The following is a 22,710-nucleotide window of genomic DNA, read 5'->3' as shown; positions in this document are numbered from 1 at the left end:
AGGATTTGAGAGTTCTCTAACGCAAGATGAAGGATGTAAATGGAAACAAAATGCAAAGAGAAGAAAAGAAAGGAAAAAGCAACATGAACACACACATTGGTGGTCCATGAGAAGAATAGTGAGAGAGAAAACATGGACTTCTCGCCCCTAGATCTTGTCTAGGTGATCCATGGGAAAAAGGACATGGAAAACTAGCCCCTAGAGTCTGTCTAGGTGATCCATGTAAGGGAGGAGAGTGAGAAAGTCTAGCCTTATGCCGCTAGTTCCACTCAACCTCGTGCATGTGTGTGTAAGTGAGGTTAGAAGCACCTCATAGGAGTCTATGCCCGAGTATGCTACAACCTGTATATGTATAGTACAAAAGCGTGACATCTCGCTCTAAGAGTTTGTGCTCTGGTTCCGAGAATAATCACGTTGTATAAAAGAAAAATGGAGACATCTCGCTCTAAGAGTCTGTGCTATGGTTCTGAGAATGACCCATTGCTCAAAAAGTGTAATGTTTATGTCATAAGCAAAGTAGAACAAGGATACCTACCTTCATCACAAAAGAAGATACCCCAAAAATGCAACAATGTCATAGATCCAAGCAAGGGAGTTTTTGCACTCTTTAAGCAAGGATAAGATAGTTGAAAAGGGATATCTTGTAGTATGTGTAAAGGAGATCCTTAGAGGAGAAGAGATCTTTGTACAAAAGACACTTATCCCCGAGAGGAATTGTCTTAGACAAACATCTTCTAGAATAAGACAAAGAAGAGAATAAGAATGCAATACTTCCTTCTTTTGCGAGGTGAAAGTGATTCTTAATGAAGGATGACACTCTTTTTAACCCAATTGGGAGAGTGAATTCATTATGGATGTATTTTACCAAGTGCAAAAGAGGTTGTAGTCAAGGACTTACACCTCTTGTAAGAGAGAATCCATGAACAAACAACAACAAATGCATACAAGGAATAACATCAAGTAATAAAGTTCACACCATCCACGAAATAGGAAAAAGTGGATCCTTAGATAAAAATAAGAAAAGATCATTGCCTCCCAAGGATAAGGACAATGAGAAGGACGTACACAATCTTCTAGGGAGAGATTTAGACATAAGCAAAATGTACTACACACTCACATGAGTTCATGCAAGCAAGACATTAGTGTATGTAAAATGCTCCTCACAAGAAGTGGGTAGGATAAGAAAGAGAATACACATCTTCTCCCATATCTAGGAAAAGAGGATTCTAAAGAAAAGATGATCAATATTTCCACACTATTACCCCAAAGGGAAATTTTAACCATAAAAAGAAGAGATGCATGAAATCACTCTTGTCCCCATAGGAACAAGAGATAACATAGAAAATTAGGCTATTATGTTGCTTCAAAAATATGATTGCACTTGAAATTGTACCATCATGAATGACAATGAGCCCCCAGTAAATGAGCTACCAATGTCACATAATGATGAGCAACATAATAGCCATTAATGTTATTTAAAGACATGATAGACTAAATGAGGTATTTGAATATGACATGCTAAATGCTCAACTATAAGTGAGATCAAAAACATGTATAAAATGATAAAAATTGAAGAAGAAAAGTCACAAGAAATCTTAGAAGAGGGATGAGTGTAATTTATTAGAGCCTTAACCCTGGAGGAAAGGACTTTATGATGAATAGGAGATAAAGATTCATAAGTGGATTTAGAAATTTGAGGGGAGTCATAAAGAGATTTGTTCATCGCCAAGATTTCCTTATGAGGGGAATGAGAGTTGATAGAAGTAGAAGATGATTTAGTTGAAGTGAGATCATCATCACTACTAAATATAGCATTCACACTGAGAGATGGTCTTTTAGATGCTTTGGTGGGCTTAGAAAGATTATATCCAAGTCCAAATGAATATTCATGCATGTTATGTTCTAAAGGAACTTTAATTCCTTGTTCATTTGTGCCACAACCATTTCCACTACAGCCACTCTTAGCCAAAATATGAAAACCACGACCATAACGATTAGCCATTTCAGAAAGAAAAGGTGGTTTTTCATAAGACAAAGAATCAAATTTTTCAGAATTAGAGGTGTGAGGAGAAGAAGTTTGAGAAGCGGCCACAAAATTATTGCTCATAGGTTCAGGTAAGACTGATTGATCTCTTGTTTCTTCCTTCTTTTTAACTTTAAGCTCTCTAGGAGGAACCCTATACTCACCTACAAAGGTGGGATTAAAATCAAGAGATCCCCAATCGTCTTCTGCGAGAACCTTCTCAGGATCAAAAGCCTTTTCATGTGTAGATTCAAGTTGAGAAGAATCTTCTTCAGGAACTTCAGACTCATCCAAAGAATTTTGATTATCAGAGGGTGATGATTCATCCATAGGTATCTTGTTTAATGAGTCATCACTAGAAGAGGAAGGCTTAGAAGAACTCCCTTTGGAAGTAGATGTTTGCAAACAAGCTTGAAAATTAGTATCACCTATCAAGGTATATGTCTTATTATTATAAATAAATTTAACTTGTCTATGCAATGTAGAGGGGACAACTTGCATACTGTGAATCCAAGGTCTCCCTAATAACAAGTTGTATGTTAGATTTCCCGACATAACATGGATAGGAGTAGGCAAAGTAACAGGTCCCACTGTGATGGGTAAGGTGATAATACCTAATGAAGACTTAGCCACATTATCAAAGCCTCGAATGGGACGAGAGTCAGGCTCAATAAGGGATGTATCCACATTCATCTTATGCAATAGATTAATGCTACACACATTAAGGCCAGAACCATTATCTACCAGTGTTCGTCTTATAGCAGTGTCATTTATGATAACCACAATCATCAAGGGATCATATTGATGTTGAATTTCACTAGTAGGCAACTCATCTTGAGTAAACACAATTTGAGCTTTAGGATTCATCACAGAGTTAACCAAAGACACTATATTACTAGATGTATTAGGTGGAGGAACATTCAAATCTTTCAAGGCATCTTGTAACATTCCATGATGAGCGGAAGAAGTTTGGATCAAATCCCAAAGGGATATCTTAGCAGGGGTAGCTTTAAGTTGTTCTATGAGATCATATTCCTTACCAAGATTTTGTGAAATACGTGGAGCTTGCGGAAGAATAGGTTGGGAAGGAGGAAGTGAAGTTGGGATAACTGGAGGAGGATTAGGCTGCCTATTGTTTCTTGTGTTATAGGTATGAACAACCGCATTATAACTCTCTCTAGTCAATTGCTTAGCATACTCATAAGGGCTCTTAGTAGAATAACCTCCTTGCACAGTAATAATAGGTTTGTTAGGAGTGCAAAAAGAATCATTAGCATAACCACCTTGAACCACTAAGATAGGCTTATTTAAAGGTTGAGAATTTTGAGAAGGACAAGCACCTTGGATAGTGAAGAGAGGTTTGTTAGGTGTTTCATTCACATGTATCAAATTGATTGAGGATGGTTTAGAGGAATGAACAAAAGTGTTGGAAGAATTGTTGATAGTCTTCTCTTGCACTAAAATCTCATCACGGATTAAACAATTTTAGGAGAGAGACAAGGGGTAGGCATTGATGTTCTAGTAGGCAGAGTAATACTAGGAAAGGTCATATCATCCTCTATCATCAAAGGATCTACATGGGGAATAAAATCTCTAGGAGAAGGATCAACATTACTCTCTAAAGTCTCACTTTTGAGAGGGAGATCTTTGAAAGAGATGTTAACCATCTTGCTTTGAACTAGGGTATCCTTATGAGTAGAACCAAGTTGAGGAGAGGGAGATGCTTTATTTTTAGAGGGAGAATAATTGAGATTCAAGGAAGGTGAGAAACTATCAAGGGAGTTTTCAATCTTGATTTCATCCCCTTTGGCTAGGGTGCTCTCATGGGGTAGAGAATAATCTATACCTTCTTCTAATGGTTCATCCCAAATAGTGAAGTGGTTGAAAGGAATGTTTGAAGTATTGTCAATTTCGAGAGAGGAGATAACATTGTTTATTAATTCCTCATCCTTAGGAGGGAGAGCATCAATAGATGTGTTAAACTCATCCTCTTTCCTCAAAATATGTTCAATATGATCTTTAGGGGAGAGAGAATTAAGGAAATTTCTTATTATTTCATCTTCTTTCTCTAAGGGATGCTTATGGGTAAGACCAACTTTAGGAGAAGGGTAAGCATTTATCATTAATTCATCATCTCTAGTGGGAATTTTGTTGGAAAAGGAAATGCCATCACTAGGAAATGTAGGGATAATGTCATCTTCTTGCACAAAAGGATCCTCATGAAGGGATTGTTTTTTAGGAGGAACATGAACATATTTCTCCAAAGATTCATGCTTAGGAAGGAGATCTTTGAAAGAAGTGTTCATAACCTCTTGTTGCACTAACATGCCCCCATTGGAAGGACCAACTTTAGGAGAAAATAAGTCAATGTCCATCAATACCTTTTCACTTAGGGAGGCATCATGTAGGGAAGGTGAAGTAACATTAAGAAAGGTGTTTATGATATCATTCTCTTCCTCTAGGATAGCTAAATAGGAAGGGCACATTTTATGAGAATTGTCAAGATCACTCTTAAAGTCTTCATCCTTAGAGAATGGGAGAGTCTCAAAGGGATTGGTAGCAACTCTTTTAGGCACTAAAATGTTGTTATAGATGGGGGGAGGTTCTTTAGGAGAAGGAAAAATTGAAACAAGGGAAGCTAACCCTTTATCACATCTATGAAATGAATGCATCATGACAACAATTTTCCTCTTTCAAATGATAACACATGCAAAATAGAAGGAAATGTTTAATTTTAACCAATGCAAGCACTTAGAATTTAGATTTAGAAAATGAAATTTATGATTCAAATGAGTTCCTAAATCAGATTTGAAATTATTGATCCCAATTAAGCTATCCACAAGTTCAACAAAATTAGGGTTTTAGCAAAAATTTCCTCTAATTTTTTTTGAATCTTGCAAGAAATTAAAACTTGTAAATACAAATTTAAATTTGAAATAGCATAAACACTCAAATTTGAAAACATAAATCAGAATTAGAGAAGATTGGAATTCACGTCGGGTTCACAAAAATGTGTAGGAGAAAAAGTGAGACTAGGCTAACATGCCCTAATCCTACCTTTTGACACACATTCGTGGAATACGAAAGAGCCTAGAGGTATCACACAATTGGCTACTTCTTTTTGTGGAAGAGAGAGCCACGGGCTACCTATTAGGATTTCTATTCCTTTGTTGCAAATGATAGATAGAATGATGCAAGTTCAACTATTAACCCTAAAGTGTAAGTATGAACTACTAACAAGATTGCAGAATTGAAACTAAACAATGGAAAGCTGTAAACACAAGGACAAGACAAGAATGCAAATGCGTACCCAGAGTTAAAATCTGAGTGAAAATGTTTGGGACGGGGGCGCGGGCGCCACTGTCCTGATTCTGCTCCTGAAACTGCTCCTGAAACTGCTGTCTGACAGAAGGACCAGGGCGCCCAGCACCCCTGTCCCAGGGACCAGGGCGCCCCACGCCCCTGTCCTGGTCTTCTGGGTTGGAATTTGGTGTGAAGTTCTGTCTCGGTCCGCTTCCATCAGATCTGCAACTTGCGACGTCCTTCGAATTCGGAAATCTGCACTTATATCTGAAAAGGGTTGTAGGCAGCTATATAGGGTTTTGCCTTAGTCAAACCCCTGCTTTGGTGATTTCCACCTCCATGAATAGCCAAGTTGTATTGTAAAAGTAGTGTGTGTAGACCTTGTGTGTGTGCAAGATCCTAAAATGCAAGTAAGCAAGCTAGAGCAACCTAGAAAGTAAACCCTAATTGCTTGTAATTGACAAAGTAAATGCTCTACATCAAGATGCAAAGTGATCTAAAGCATGAATACAAATGATATAATGAGGCTTATGCAAAGACATGAAAACAACATGAAATCATACCCAACCCCAAGAGAGGGGTACAAGCCAATCTTCAGTCGGTGACCCCCTATTGCTCTTCAATGTCTTCAAAGCCCTAAATGGATGAATGAATTTGATGAATGCTTGATGGATGGATGTTTGAATGTTGTTGAAGTCTTCAAAGATCTCCTCTTTTGCTGCGTAGAAGGCCCTTGAAACCAAAAATTCGGATCCTTTCAAATGAAGAAAGAGAGCTCTTATATATGAAACCCTAGGTCTTAATTTTAACTTTAGGCCGACCTAGAGATTGAATCTCCCACCAATTTCTTGGGGTTAAGCTTTATTTTATGATTGGATCGCGCTCCTAAAATTTCGGGAAAAATGTTCGGGACCATGTACACTCCGAGCGCCATGGTCTCGATAACTTTTCACCAAATTTTCAGGGCCGTCGAATATGATGATTTTAGAGCGAATCTCGAAGTTACAGGTGATTTCGAGATGTTTTGACCCTCGAAATCAAGCCCCCAAGTTCAAAATAGGACCTAATTAGGGTTTTTGATTAAATGATGTATTGGAAGAATAAAATGAAAGGGGCACACTTTAATGAAAAGGGCCCAACTTTATGATATGGGAGATGATAAAATAGAACCTTAGACCTAATTAATTTAATTAATTAAGTGCTAAAGGGGGAATGCAATGCAAAATGCAAAATGCGCCAAGGCGGGTGCTAAACAAGGTGTGAAATTGTGCCACCCTAGCAAGTGCGTACAATTTACGACGCTACATTAATACACAAAATAATTTGTAATGTTTTAGCTTGAATTAGGTAAGTAGAGCATAAGAATATATTTAAATTCTAGATTAGACATCAACTGTGTCATTTCCCTCTACAAGATATAATATACAAGCAATATTAACTTCAAATATTTTTGAGAATTCTATTTTTTCAACAGGGCTTTCATACCCTGCTAGAATCCATTAGCCACATGCTCGAGCAACCAATCATCACAATTGTGACCTACCACCACAAATCCAATGGGATCCTAATCAGGTTGGCCAAATAAATTAACTAAGGGTGCCACACTACTAATGATGACAAATATTACAAAACCCTAGCATGCACGTGGCATGAGGTGGGAAAAATTGTCGACAAAAAAACGATGGAAAAAATCGACGATGGAAAAAATGATGACAAGAAAAAATGACGTGAAACATGATGTTTCTAGTGGGACTTCCCACCAAAAATAGCTTATCGTCTAGTTAATATATTATTTGACAACAAAATTAAAATTATTATTATTTTATTAAAAAAATATTTATATTTTGTAAAATAGAGATGTAAGATTTTTAATTCTTATTTTTTAAAAATTATTTATCATGAATATCATTAATCTAAAAGTTTAGGTGTTATGGGCAATAAAATAAGAATTGTAAAAAATCTTCAAGATTATTACAATTTAATTTTTTTTTAAAAATTGATATTAAAAAATACTCAAGACAATCTTATTATAAATATTCTAAATATTAAAACATACACATTAACAAGGTATTCCAATCAAGAGTTACAAATGCCTCAACCAATCAAGGCAACAACTAGTTAGTTGCACACAAAGGAACACAAATCAATATAAAGGAGCATATTGTTGAATGCACAGACAATTGAGAGGGGGGTGAATCAGTTGTCAATTAAAATTTTTAATTCTTTCACACATTCAAAATAACTGACTTATAAATTATTTAACTTGAACAGATGTAAACATGAAAGCACACACATTCACAAAGAAGTCATGCACAATGAACACCATATATGACGTGGAAAATCCAAGAAGGCAAAAACCATGGAGAATGTTAGTTCTTACTATATAACACCTGTTAGGATGACACCGGTTAAGGTGATTTTACAAGGGTGACTCATTGCTAGAATGCTCAGTGTAGGAGGGCTCACTGCTGGAAGAGAAAGAAAAAAAAGAAAATCCACCACTATGATACAACCGCCACAAACAACAATGTCAGAACAGTCTTTGGTGCCTAACAACACACTACACACCTTCGCACAACTTCTCATATCAATCATCAATCGGATTTATCTTTTCAATCTAGCATATCTTCCATTACTTCATTCATTTTGATCATCCTTTACTTATACCGTCCTTCTAACTACATGACCTTCCAAGTTAGCTAAACATAATTTAAAATAGGTTTGCACTAAACATTCCCATGGTGTAAAGGAATGAAAAGTGGCCTACACCACAACACGCTTCATCAGTCAAATCAACACATTACATCCATCTCAAATACTAGAGCTAAAACAAGATTCATACGCTACAAAAATGCCATTACACAATCTCCAATTTCGGATCGGCCTGGACCCAAAATAACACTTCTTAACCAAGCAAAACAAGAATGGAACCAAGATAAACATGAATCCAAGCAATCAACACCATATCTAGAAGATGGAGAAATATAGATCACAACCAACACAATCAATTACCAGTCAACACTAAACATCATCCGGGGCACAACTTCTGGAGCACCAAAACAGTTTGAGAAATATATTCCGAATAAACAACTTAGAAAAACCACACAAAAAACCACATGTTGACATCAATGACAACCATTGCAAATATATTAGCACCGTCAACATCACATTTGCAACAATCTCCTCCTTTGTCATTGATGGCAACATCCATTAACAAAAAACAAAAAAAACTCGCTTACTATATCTTTGCAACTTTGCATCATCATTTTTCTATATCTCTCCCCCTTTGACGTCAAGGACAAAGGCAGGCACATCTCCCCCTATGAAACTTACTCTGCTTCCCCTAAGAGGAATCCCTCAAGCATTAATCCAGACAATAATGATCAAGCAATTTACTAGACCAATGTACATCCAAATGCACATCAGTTCAAACTAGGAGGGGGTAATACCCCTAACTTCTATCGAAGATACTCAAAAGTATCTTTACACAATGCCTTGGTGAAGATATCTGCAATCTATAGTTTTGTAGGAACATATTCAAACCTTACTTCATTATCTAACATCTTTTCTCTCAAGAAGTGATACCAAATAGATATATGCTTTGTTCTGGAATATTGTACCGGATTCTTAGAAATGTTTATTGCACTAGTGTTATCACACATAGTTCAGATGGTTTCATCAAACAACACAACAATATCCTTCAAATTTGGTTTCATCCAAAGTACATGTGTGCAACATGAAGACGCTACAAAATATTCAGCTTCAATAGTGGATTGAGACACAAAATCCTGCTTCTTACTTAACCAAGCAACTATCCAAGAGCCAAGGAAAAGTGCTCCACCACTTGTTCTTTTTCTGTCATCAACACTTTCTGCCCAATCTACATCTGTATCGGCTGTCAAAGTGGAATTTGAATCTTTGGGAAACCATAATCCGAATTTTTATGTTTCCTTCAAATATCTAAAAATTCTTTTCACTGTAACAACATGTGATTCTTTTGGTTCTTGTTGAAATCTAGCTGCTAAACAAACAACATGCATGATATCCAGTGTGGTTGTAGTTAGATATAACATTTCTCCAATCATTGATATGTACTTACTTGCATTAGCCTTAGGATATTATCATCTTTTGTTAACTTCCATCTGATGGTCATAGGTTTACACACCAGTTTAGAATTCTCCAACCCAAACTTCTTCAATGATTCTTTGATATATTTAGATCGAGAAATGAAAATTCCTTTGCTATTTTGATTCACTTGCAATCCAAGAAAGAAATTCAAATCACCGATCATGGACATCTCAAATTCATTCTACATCTCACTAGCAAACCTTTTGCACATACCATCATTTCCTCCATATATTATGTCATCAACATACACTACAACAATTAAGATTTTACTTGAATCAACTTTGAAGTAGAGATTACTGTTAGTAGCTCCCTTTTGAAAACCTTGACAAATCAAATACTTGTCTAGCCTTCCATACCAAGCTCTAGGAGCTTGTTTTAATCCATACAAAGCCTTCTGCAACTTGTAAACAATATCTGGAGCATCTCTCAACTTAAATCCTTCTGGATGTTCAATATAAACTTCTTCTTTAAGTTCTTCATTAAAAAATGCTAATTTTACATCCATTTGTTAAACTTTGAAAGTTGCAAAAGCCAAGAACATCCTAATAGCTTCCATCCAAGCAACTGGAGCATATGTTTTCTCATAGTCAATGCCTTCAACCTAAGTGTAACCCTTGCAAACCAACCTTGCTTTGTTTCTTACAACCTTTCCATCTTCATCCAGTTTGTTCCGGAATACCCACTTTGTCCCAATTACATTTTTATCTGTCAGTCTGTGTACAAGTTCCCATGTTTGATTTTTATCAATTTGGTCTAGTTCTTTTCTCATTTCCTTCATCAAATTTTGATCATTGCAAACTTCTTCTATTGACTTCAGTTAAGTCTCAGAAAGTAAGCATAACAAGACTTGTTCCTGAGCCACCTTACTTCTTGTGATAATTCCTCTGTTCTTGTTTCTAATTCCTCTGTTCTTGTTTCTAATAATCTGATCCTAAAAGTGATTCCTCTATACATACCTTAGGGTTTTTGATGTAGTTGTCGGAGCATCCCGAGTTTCATTTTTCTCTTCTTCTTCTTTATTTTCTTCTTCCTTTCTTTTGTCAAAGGACTCATTGGATTCATATCTTGTTAATCTATCAGAGTCCTTAGAGATATCTTAATCAACCTTCACATTTGCACTTTCAACAATTTTGTTTACTCTTTTGTTGTAACACCGATATACCTTGCTCCTTGTAGAGTATCCTAAGAATATGACTTCATCTACTTTGCTGTCAAATTTTCCAAGATATCCTCATCTCTTTGGATATAACATCTGCTTCCAAATATCTTGAAATACTTAACTATCGAAATCCTTCCATTGCATAGTTCATATGATGTCTTCCCATATCTTTTCTGAAATAAAATTCTATTAAGGGTGTATACTGTTGTATGTATAGCTTCTCTCCAGTAAACCTATGGTAATCCTACTCCATTAATCATTATTTTGGCTGCCTCTTGTATAGTTCTGTTCATTCTTTCCACTACACCATTTTTCTGTGGTGTCCTCAAGGTAGATTATTGTCTTCTAATTCCATGTTCTCATAGAAATTGTTAAACTCATTAGATATAAATTCTCCTCCTCTGTCAGATCTCAAACACTTAATTCTTCCATCAACTTCATTCTCAACTCTTGCCTTGAATATCTTGAATTTTTCTACTGCTTCTGATTTCTCTTTTAAAAATGCAACCCATGTCATTCTAGAATGATCATTAATAAAGAGCATGGAATATCTATCACCTTGCATACTCCTTATTCTGGTAGGACCACATAATCTCGTGTGCACCAAGTCCAATAGTCCAGTAGAAGATTGTTCCTTTCCTTTAAATGTTCCTGTTATCTGCTTTTCCTCTTGACATTCTTTACAAATATTGTTATTTGATTTGGTTAGCCTTGGTAAATCTCTTACTGCACTTGTCGAACTAACCTTCACCAAATTATCAAAGTTGACATGACACATCCTTCTGTACCATAGCCAACTATCATTGAACTGAGATAAACAACAATGTCTTGTAGCTCCTTCTAGCAGATACCTGTTTCCATTAGTCCTTTTTCTTTCCGCAATAACAGTTTCAGTTTTCTTCCAGATTTCACAACCACCATCTTGAAACACAACATTGTAGCCATTTTCGCACATTTGCCCAACAGTCAGGAGATTATGATGCAAACCCTTTACATAGTAAACATTGCCAGTATTATGCTTTCCATCAAAGGTAATAGAGCCAATTCCTAAAATTTGCGTTGTCTGATAATCTGTGAACCTAACCAAACCGTCATCACATTTCTCAAGTTTTACAAACTTACTCTTATCACCAGTCATAGGATTTGAACATCCACTATCAATCAACCATTCATTTCTATCTCTTTTAGTATGTAAAGAAGTAGCAACAATTTTAATAGCCTCAGAGGATAATATGTTAGAAACATCATTTTTAGGTACATCCTTTTCTACCAAAAACAAACACTCACCTTATTCATAGTTTGATTCATCATCTGAAATACCAACATTATCTTCAACATAATAGGATCTCTTATTAAACTTTCCTTTACCTTCTCTAAATTTTTGTCTTGTTCCTTTTTCGAGACATCTAGTAGCTATGTGACCAATATTTCCAAATCTAAAACATTTAAGAGGTAACATACCTTTATATTTGTCGGTGCCTTTCTTCAACTTCCTCACAAAATTTGCTTCCATCTCATCTGATCTTTCATCATCTGGATCTTCCTCAGTAGCTTTAAAGGCTATATCATATTTAGCTTTGTCTTTTCCAAACTTCCTCATCTCAAATGTGGTCAGAGTGCCATATAGTTGTTCCCTAGTGAAATTTTTTTGATCATAAACCTCTTCAATAGCAGAGATCTTATCACTGTAGCTTTCAGGTAGGGTCATCAAGATCCTCTCCATTATGTCTTCATCATTTAAAGTGTCGCCAAGTTATTTGATTTCATTTAAAAATAAGTTGTTATATCCTCTCCTTCCATTCTCAAGTTCTCATATCCGCGCTTAGCAGTAAGCTTCTTTGATAATTTAACTTTGTCATTTCCTTCATAGATTTTCCTTAACTTTTCCCAAACTTCATGAGCAATATTTAATGAAATAACCTTTTGTTGAGGTTAAAGTTGAACTCCAAAGAAATGTCCTTGATTGATTAATATTCAATCAACTTAACAAAAGTGGTATTTATATTACAAGGTTATCATAGCTCAAAATCACTGCTAAGAGGTTAAACGTGTATGACATTTTAGTGTCTTAAATTGTAACCCCTTTACAATTTTACACTCCTTTCCAGGCCCTTGCTTTAGTGTGCCTCCTTCTAGGTCCTTTTCAACCTATTTTTGCTTTATTTCATCTAAATTGTCCATTGTTTCAAACTTGTGCACTTAATATTTTCCCTTGTCTCACCCTTTTTATGGGTCGACTATGACACTAGGGTGCTAGGTGCCATAGTCCCTCCTATAAGGGCCCAAATTTAATGTTGTTGAGGTGTTGATTCTCACGATTTGTGATTTGAACCTGATAAGTTGATATGACCCTTGAAAGTCAGATTAAAAGTGAAAATACCTTGAGAACCCTATATAAAAGCACCATCCTTAATTCATTTTAACAATCCACAATCTAGCAATTTTATTCTCAAGCATTCCTTATTTCTTCAAGAGTAGATCTAGGTACAAGGAGCATCAAGTTACAAGAAGTTGTCTTCAAGTATGTGTTCATGATAGATTTTGTTATGATTTATCATATTATTGCATTGACACTTGGAGGACTTATTTAAAGAGCATTGCATCATCGACATTATCAAGTTTGGGGTATAATCTTGTCAATTCAACATTTTACTTCAGATTTAGCCTTTGCCTTGCAAGGGCAGGCTCTCTTTTCTATCTATCATTGTTGTACAGTTAATTCCAACCTAGGGTTTGACCTAGGCAAACCCTTATACAACCCAACACCATTTTTCTCTCCTATTTGTGTGTAGGATTTAGATCTGGTAGAGAAGGATTGCAGATTTAGAAAGTATAGACTAAGACAAAGAGATTCAGGCTTTGAGCAAGTAGAAATCCTTGGACACTATTCAAACATATGAAATGTCTGACACTTTTTTGATGAAACTTTAGGGAGATATTCGTGTGACATCCTGATTTGGAATCTATTCACGGTATTTGCATTAGACACCTTCAAGAATAGAATGCCTAGCCACATAGTCCAACACTTTCGAGCTCAAATTACAAACACAGGTTCCTTTGTGATCCCCATTTCTATATTTGTTCTTAGAGTTTGCATATCTATTATGTAGCTTACTATTTATGCTGATTATTTCCAAATTCGCTTCTTTATACCTAGTTCTTGCATTTTCATATTGAAATCATAATCAATCAAAAGAGAACAATCAATCATTGTGCTCAACACTCGCAAGGGTTTGAAGTTGGTCCTATTGGTTGTTCTCCAATGCAATTGATGGGATTAGGTTTGATTCCTAGTTTGCATGTTTAGACTAATGAAACCCATTTCCACTACATTACAAACAATTAAATTTCATCCTTTATATTACTGTTAATGTTGTCCTTCATTTTCTACACAAGGTTAAGCATGAAGAAGCACACCATTATTGTTGCTTGATATTTTTTGTATTTGGCCATGTGAAATTTTTATTATCAGGATTTCAAATCAAACTCCATGATCCATCACCAGGGTATGATAGCAAGAGAAGAGAGAAATTAGGATATCAACAGATCAAGATGACTAATTAAATAAAGGAAAACGAGGCACAAGCTAGGATGACACAAGGATCTAGGAGAGATATGAGAGAGAATATAAACAAACATAAAAATGAAAGATAACCAGGGATAAACAGGAGAGAAGCAAAAAACTTGAAAGTGAAAAGATAGGAAAAAGAAAAACATCATAAAATTAAAGGACAAAAAATATGAAAAACAAAATACAAAAGAGAAAGAATAAATAAAGAAGAGATGCAAACAATTAAAAATAAATTTACACCAAAATACAAAAAAAAAATGAAAAACAAAAATAATAGAAATTCCGCACACATCAATCATTATAACTAATTATAAAATTAAGGATTTTTTATTAAATAATAACTAAAAATTAAAAAATACCAAATAAGATAATAAATGAAGACAAACTAACAAAAACTAACAAAAACTAAAAGAAAGAAAAAAAAAAAAAAAAAAGCAAGGAAAAAACAAGAAAAAAGAAAAACAAGGAAAGAAGACAACTAAAAATAAACAAATTATAAGAGGAGAACATGAGTAGAAGGAGGGAAGGAAGGAAAGGAATTCTAGAGGGAAGGGTTATAGAAACGAGAAGACAGAGCCTAAAGAGAGGGGGGGGGGCACTAGAGGGTGAGAGATTAGGTTTCTTAAGAAGTTTTAATAGTAGATGCATATGTCCTTGTCAAAACGTTTAGACATTATTGTTAAGCCTCTTTGTCATTATTGTCAAAACATCTCCTTGCCATATGTCCTCTTTGTCAAAATGTCTCCTTGCCATATGTCCTCTACATGATCTATAAATTGTAGCTACACATATATTATTATGTTTATAAATTGAAGCTACACTCAATGCTACAACTAGATCTACTACTTATGAAATTTCACTCCAAATAAGACAATCTACAAGATCTAAACATAATTTAAAAGAAAAACATACATAAACAACAAGATACATAATATTTATGGAAGCCATAACCTTCCTTGGGTGCTTGACATCTTTTCATGCTCGCTTACCCTACTTTTTCTTCAATATAGAAACTCCCCTCATTTGGCTAGGGTTAACTTCTAATATTGTAGAGCATTATGGGTACCAAAAATTGATGGTTCCCACATATAGGCATTTCTCCCTCACTTGTAAAAAAGCATCGTTGTAATAATGTTCAATGTGACCTCGCATATGTGAGGGTAAGTTTTTGTCCCCCGAACTTTATTTCCAATCTGTGGAACCGACGGGAGTTGTAAGGCTGTTGAACAGGGGCGGGATCTATAAATACCTGCGTCTCAGAGGCGCAGTAGATCTGGTGGAGAATGTCAGCAATGGCGATCGGGGCAGTGTGGGCTGTGGCTGTGATATTGTTAGCACCATTTTGCGTAGGAGAAATAAGGGTTTCAGAGATTCGATTGGATGCGCGGTCAATCATCCCGTTCGATGAGTTCGGGTTTACGCACAGGGGGCACTTAGAAATGACAGTAAGGGGTGCATCGTACAAGGCCGTAAAGGAAATCGATCCGTCTCACATGGGTTTCTTCCTGAGCACGCGGGAGGCTTGGATCCATGTCCTCCATGAGCTCCAGCGCGGCGAGATCCACTGCGTTCTCGATAGTAAGCTCATCAAGCCCGTTTTCACTTTCAATAAACTCCAAAACAACGCTGCTAACATTAGCTATAATGATTTCGAAGCCAATCAGTATACCCTTGTCTTTGCCAATTGCATTCCGGAAACCCTCGTTTCTATGGACGTGAGAACTGTGATGTATAATATAGAGGGTGGGACTGGGGCTAAGGATTATCTTTCAGCTGGTGAAACAGTGCTGCCCAGGCTTTATTTTTGCCTGTTTTTGATATACTTGGTTCTATCTGGGATTTGGATCTATGTCGTGGTGAAACACCGCGCTACGGCCTACCAGATCCATGTCTTTATGATTGCACTGGTCTGCCTCAAAGCCCTAAATTTAATCTGTGAAGCAGAGGACAAGTCTTATATCAAGAGAACCGGGACTGCACATGGATGGGATGTGTTGTTTTATATCTTCAGCTTCCTCAAGGGAATCATGCTCTTTACTTTAATTGTCCTGATTGGTACGGGTTGGTCGTTTTTGAAACCCTATCTTCAGGGGAAGGAGAAAAAGGTTTTGATGGTTGTGATTCCCTTGCAAGTTATTGCTAATATCGCCACTGTTGTGATCGATGAGACTGGGCCGTATGCAAAAGACTGGCTTGCCTGGAAGCAGATGCTTTTGCTTGTGGACGTGATCTGCTGCTGTGCTGTTCTCTTCCCGATTGTCTGGTCTATCAAGAATCTGCGTGAGGCTGCTCACACAGATGGTAAGGCCGCGGTTAATCTGATGAAATTGACGCTTTTCAGGCAGTATTATATTGTGGTGGTCGGCTATATCTATTTTACCAGGGTTGTTGTGTATGCTCTGGCTACCATTACTGCTTACCAGTATGCCTGGACTAGTATATTGGCTGGAGAATTGGCAACACTTGGGTTTTATGTGTTTACCGGTTACAAGTTCCAGCCTATAAGACACAATCCCTATTTTGTCATAGATGAAGACGAGGAGGAGGCTGCCGCGCAGGCATTGAAGATGGATGATGACTTTGAGTTATAAGATGGTGGTTTTTTGAACAATCCTTTTGCAGATCTGGATGAAGATGCTCAGTAGTTGGAACTTGGAATTATTCTAATTGGCCCCTTAAAGGACCTTGGAATTGAGGTATTGCAGAGGGGTTAACAGTGATGTGTTAATCTGCTACAAGTTTACGTTTTGTTTATGGATCATTATGTAGTAGGATTTTTCTTTTTTGTCACTTATGTATGGTAGATATTGATTTCGAATTTTCGATATTTGAAAGTAGAGGCCAAAGACAGTGAACTGTGGAATGTGGCCTCTAAGCTTGTGGTGATGTTCTCTGAACTTGGATAGTTAACTTGTATTAAATTTAAAGGATTAGTAACATATATAAAATAAATTCTTTGAAACTCCAGATTCTGCTTGTTCAAGTGTCTTAAGTTTTAGCTTTAATGTTCTGTAAAAATCATGTGTCTTTTGCTATGCTTACGGTTTTGAGACAATGACAGTGATTTACAGTATTCAAGATCTATACCATGACTTGCCTTGAGATCTTAGAATAAATACATTGCAGAATTAAGTGTGACAGGAGGTTAATCTGCTATGAGTATCTATTCTGTGAATGTGTTTTTAGATAGCTGGCGTCTGTGTTGTTCTGTTCTTTATGGTAGATTTTGCTTTTGGCATTTGGAAGTAGATAATGGTGGTTTTGAACTTTCTGTAATGCTATCTGAACTCGAATGGTTATTCTGCATCATATTTAAGGAATTTGTGCTGCTGCCAAATAAAAATCTATGACGTTTCATGTTGTGCTTGCTCAACTTCATGACCTGGTACCTGGTTTCTTTGAGATTTGTAGATTTTTTTTCTTATGCTATGCATACAACCTGCAGATTTTTTTAGTCATTTATAGATGCAAGATCTATATCGTTATTTTATTTGATTGATGCAATTCGGTGCTTTAAGATGAGTAGAGCTTTCATGTGGATTTTAATTGATAGGGATTTTTTCCTTCCGCTTATGCATTTTTTATTATTGAAAATGTGTTGATGATTTATTCTTGTTTTGAGATTATATATTCAAATGATGAGATGCTACAATGGCATGCATAATAATGGTATCATTTTCCCTATTGTGGATGAGGAGTATGTTGGTAACTGGTATATAAGGTTACCAAATGTACATGTTTGATTGGGTATATGTACATGGGCATTTTCAGTCAATGGTTTGTACCATGAATGCTTTTTTCAGCATGCTTTAATGGTAGTTGAACTTTCACTAAACCAACGATCAAAATTGTAGTGTAAGTCTCTTCAATTCTTTTTCTTCACGTGGCTGGTTTTGGCACGTTCTCAACTGGTACAGAAGGTTGAGATTCACTTTAACAAACTGGACTATTGGCCAATTCAAGTAGTTTTCTTGTAATAATGAATAAATTGTGTTGCTGGCAGGCATTACAAAATAAATATATGTGATGTTTGTGTGTGATTTCCACCTGTATTGCTCGATTTATGTGGGGAATATTTTGTGTGGGTTTGGTGTATGTTGCTGCTGTTATAAAACATGCTTGAACTGAATCCCATTACCATCATTTTTATGGGTTGGAACATTTTTGTTCTTGAGATTTATTTTAGCTGGTGTAAATCCCCTTTGTGGATGCATGTTTATCCATTTTCATTGTTTGGTTGCATGATTTGAATAGTTTTTTTCCCACTGCTCTCATTGTTTCTGCCTTCTAAAACATCTGATTGTTCTGAAAATGTAGCAATTTTGGTCTGGAGTTTATTGTTTACTTACATTTTAAGTCTATTTGGAGCTATTTGGAACTTGTTTGTCAAGAACATTGCTTATGTGATTACTTATTAGTTATTTGGTAGTTGTAGATAAAATTTTTCTAGTGTTACATTTTCTGGTCTTTGTATGTATGACATTTTATTCACAAAGATAAATGGATAATTTTGGATCATCTTTATTCTCTTCTCTATTTTAAATTCCTTCACTATTATGTCGGATAATGTGAATTTATATTTTCAATGATTTTCTGAAATCAGACTGATTCTGATTGTTGTTAAGCATTCTGGAGGCCCATGAAAAAGAATTGTGAAGAAATTAAAAAACAATTAAATAGTTGGGAAAACCAGAACAAACATGTTTCTGAGTAATGTTGAAGAACATTATTCATACACTCCCATAAGAAATTCTAAGATTTTTGGGAGTGTCAACATATGTTAATAGTTTTACAGAAACAAAAGATATTTTCGGTGTTTAACTCGAGAGCATTAAGGTTTAACAAAACTGGCACCTATTAAGTTGGACCCCTTGCCCACTGTAGATGAATGGGCTTCCAAATACCTCCCATGGTAGAGGCTTAAACTTCGTAGGTTGCTGAAAGGATAGAGTTTGAACGTGATTCTTTTGAATCAGTCCTCAGCAAACTAGGAGTATGATCCATATGAAATCAAAAGTCTTATACAAAAGACTAGCAAGATATTTCTTTGGAAAAATGAAAAATCACAAATTGTCCACATCTATAGAGAGGCTTGCATCCAAAATCTTGCTCAGAGTCATAGCTGTGATATTTAAGGGTAAAAAAACTCGATAAATCTACACATTGCCCAAAAAAAATCAATTAGTCATATTATTTGTGTTGACAATAAAGTACAATTATTTTCTAAAATGCTGTACTATATCTAAAATTTATTAGATTCTCTCATTGTGAAGTTATACACGGGCACACGATTTACATAAAAATAAACCTCCCAAAAAAAGTGTGTTTTTAAATTTTTTTCATTAACTCGTGAATTTTACAGCAAAATTCAGAATGATTTTTTTTGAAACAAATGTCTCTTGCAATGGAAGGCTGATCGATAGAGTCTGGCATTTGGAAAGTTTTATTTTGATATTTGGGGTTGGGATTTGAGAGGCCATGGATGGTTTGACCTCGTTCAATCTCCTGGTTCGAATTAGGGATTTTTTTTTTAATGATATTGTGATTTGAATTTGGTATCATTTAGATGCTTACAGTATGGTCTTGTTGTTTAACCAAGTGGCCTATGCTTTGACAAAGACAATTTAATTAGTGTTGAGAGTCAACTGTTTGGATTAGGCATTTTGTGTGGTTGTTCTGGCATTCACATTAATATATGTTGTTTGTATAAATGTTTGGAATTTAAATAATTAATATAATTGCATTCAGCTTTAGGTTTGATGAAGGTTTGATTGAGATAGATATTATTAATTGGTTTGTTTTTTATTAGAAAACAGCGTTAATTAGGGCATTGACCTTTTACATAGCCAAAAGACTAAAAAAAATTTAAAAATAGCTCAAAGGTGGCAATAGACCTAGTAGGGGTACAAACCCCAAACTAATGAGTCAGACAACCAAACATTTGTCGAACCTACAACAACCCACCACAACTCAAGAGGGGGGAGAAACACCCAAAACTTGACAAGGGGGGGGGGGGTTGGGAAAGGGAGGCAGATTTTCTCTTCCACCTACGACAAACAACCGTCCAGGCAACATTGTCATTAGGAACATTCAAAGAAAAATCAGGTGGGGGGACCCCACAGAAACACTGCCAGACTGTTGCTGTAGAACAACAACAGACCGCCGTTGTGGAACAACAACAGGAGCAAAATCACCAAGAGAAGAATGAGGCAGAGGAGCAGGAGCAACAAAAGATGGAGCCAAAGAAGTAGAAGAGTCCACAACATCCAGCAAAGGCTTCATCAGCAGTAAGGGGAACCTCATCTCGGGAGGAGACAACATCCTCGAGGGAGGAGTCAACAGAAGAAGACTCAGAAGCATAAACCGTCAAATGATCTTTAGTGGCATCCTTCCACCAAGTTGCAGCACCTCGGCGATGTGAGAGAGAACAATCTGAAGCTAAGTGACTCGTTGAGAAGCATCTTCGGTAGCGAAAGGGGAGGCCCTCATAATCCACTGATTGAGTCCAAGGCCTATCCCCAATCATCAGAACCACATCCCTAGGGAGGGGCAGAGATATGTTAATATGTTAGAAAATTAGAGTTTTTTAAGACAATTGTATTGGGATTGATAAAATTGATAAATGTTGTTTTGGTTCACTTTTGTGCTTGTGGAATTGATCTTGATTGTAATTGAAATTGATGTCAAAGATCTATTTGCTTTGTGTTTGGAACTTGGATTTTAAGGGTGTGGTTTTAATAGATACTATTGACGAGCTTGTTAGTTTAGAATAATTTCCCTTTGGTCAAACTATTGTTATCAATTCAATTTAATACATGAAGACATGTTAGGTAATAATGCAATATGCATAGTGTTGATGCTATTGCAACTATGATGATGCAAAGTGTAGAAGTGCACTTACATGTTTCTTTTTTAGATATGCTGAATGATTCCTAGATTCTTTGATGACAATAATGAACCAGGGTTTTTCCTATTATACAATACCCTAACTTGCAATTCAAATCAAGGAGGTGGGGTTTATTTATAATTTGTCAATGCAATTCAAATATTTTTACATTTTAGTTGTCTCATAGTAATTAGTTGGGAAAGGGTCAAGATGGACCCACTTTAAAATTTGAATTTAAAAGTATGAGAGTCGAATATGTGCATGTGGATCTCAAACAAGTTCATTTTGCATTGTAGAAGCAGCCTAGGGTGATGAAGGGTTGAGATTGAAGATGAAATATGGATCTTTGTGATGTGTGGAGATAGATATAGGCTATTTTACCAACTTCCAAAGGAGAACATGTCATTTTTTGCATTAGTCGTTACATTGGGGACAAACAAGTCTAGATGAGATCAAAATGAAGGGAAAAAGTTTAATATATGTATTTTTCACCTTCACATTGTACCCCTCTTTGTGCATGTGAACTACTATGAAGATGCTCATGAAACAATCATCATGAAAGTATATATTTAGACTTGTATAAAGGACATGGATAAAAATGACCATGTTATAAAATTCACAACAAATGATCCATCTTAAAATGTATAAGCACAAAAACTTCCAATGAGTAGCATCTAATAAGAATTTAAAATTGGCATAAACACAAGTACTCAACATCTTACAAACTAAAAGTTGAAGTATTAAAGTTGTGAAGTAGCTATAGATAAAGGATAATATGACTCCACTTGGAAGTAGCTATAGGTTTTCCCTTGGGGAAAAAGTAGCACTAGGATTCTTCCTAGAGCAAAAATAATTATAGGACTTACCATAGGATTCAATTTGTTGTAGTGGTAAGATGATATACTATAATCATCATTTTCCGTGAACTAATCATTGTAATAAGTCATTGAAGAGTTAATGACTCAATCAATGAAATATGAGATATAATCATTTAAGCACAAATATGAAAGGGCAATAATATGCCTTCAATGGATGCCATATAAGATGCAAGAATTAATTAGAGATGTAAAAGCATATTCAATAAGATATAACATAAAGACCCAATGAGTATGCAAGGATAGGATCACCTAAATCAAGGATATGATAATAATGAAACATAGGTGAAGGATATAAATGATGAAAAAATGGGCCAAAGAATCCTGTAAACTATTTGAAGCTAACCCCTTTGATTATAATATGTAATGTCACTAAAATTAAAAACCTCTTAAACTTTGAAACCCCACTAAGGCCATAACTAATTGGAATTGAAACTAATTGAAGATGTAAATTTTTTGAAATCATTGTCTAACTAAAAATGAAATCAACTAAATTTGGAAACTTTATGTAATTGAATAAATTTGAATTTATGACCGTCAGAAGTAGTAGTGCCATAAATGCATGACATTAACTGGGTCTTTAAATGACTTTCTATCTATGATGAACAACCCAAATGCTTGTGTGTTGTGCCTGGAAGCAATAACAATAGGTTCCAACCAATTGGATCAATTTTTACCTCTCAGTTCTTATTTGACATTTGAATTTTTTGGGTTAGTTGAAGAACAAGATCATCCATCACAAATCTAATTGAAATATGCCCTTAT

General features: G+C 35.7%; 1 protein-coding gene across 1 annotated transcript; it reads left to right on the top strand.

Annotated features, from left to right (window-relative positions):
- The first annotated feature begins 15,231 nt into the window (after positions 1-15,231).
- On the top strand, positions 15,232-17,151 carry LOC131073615 (protein CANDIDATE G-PROTEIN COUPLED RECEPTOR 7). Its single transcript, XM_058010091.2, has one exon. The coding sequence runs from the start codon at positions 15,468-15,470 to the stop codon at positions 16,773-16,775; it is 1,308 nt and encodes a 435-aa protein (XP_057866074.2). The 5' UTR covers positions 15,232-15,467; the 3' UTR covers positions 16,776-17,151.
- Positions 17,152-22,710: the final 5,559 nt, after the last annotated feature.

The sequence above is a fragment of the Cryptomeria japonica genome, chromosome 11 (genome assembly GCF_030272615.1).
Source record: "Cryptomeria japonica chromosome 11, Sugi_1.0, whole genome shotgun sequence".
Taxonomy (NCBI): Eukaryota; Viridiplantae; Streptophyta; class Pinopsida; order Cupressales; family Cupressaceae; genus Cryptomeria; species Cryptomeria japonica.
Note: the sequence above shows the minus strand (reverse complement) of the source record. Positions and strands in the feature narration are given on the sequence as shown.

Excerpts from the sequence above, each read along its gene's own strand:
- LOC131073615 (XM_058010091.2), top strand. The coding sequence starts at position 15,468 with ATGTCAGCAATGGCGATCGGGGCAGTGTGGGCTGTGGCTGTGATATTG.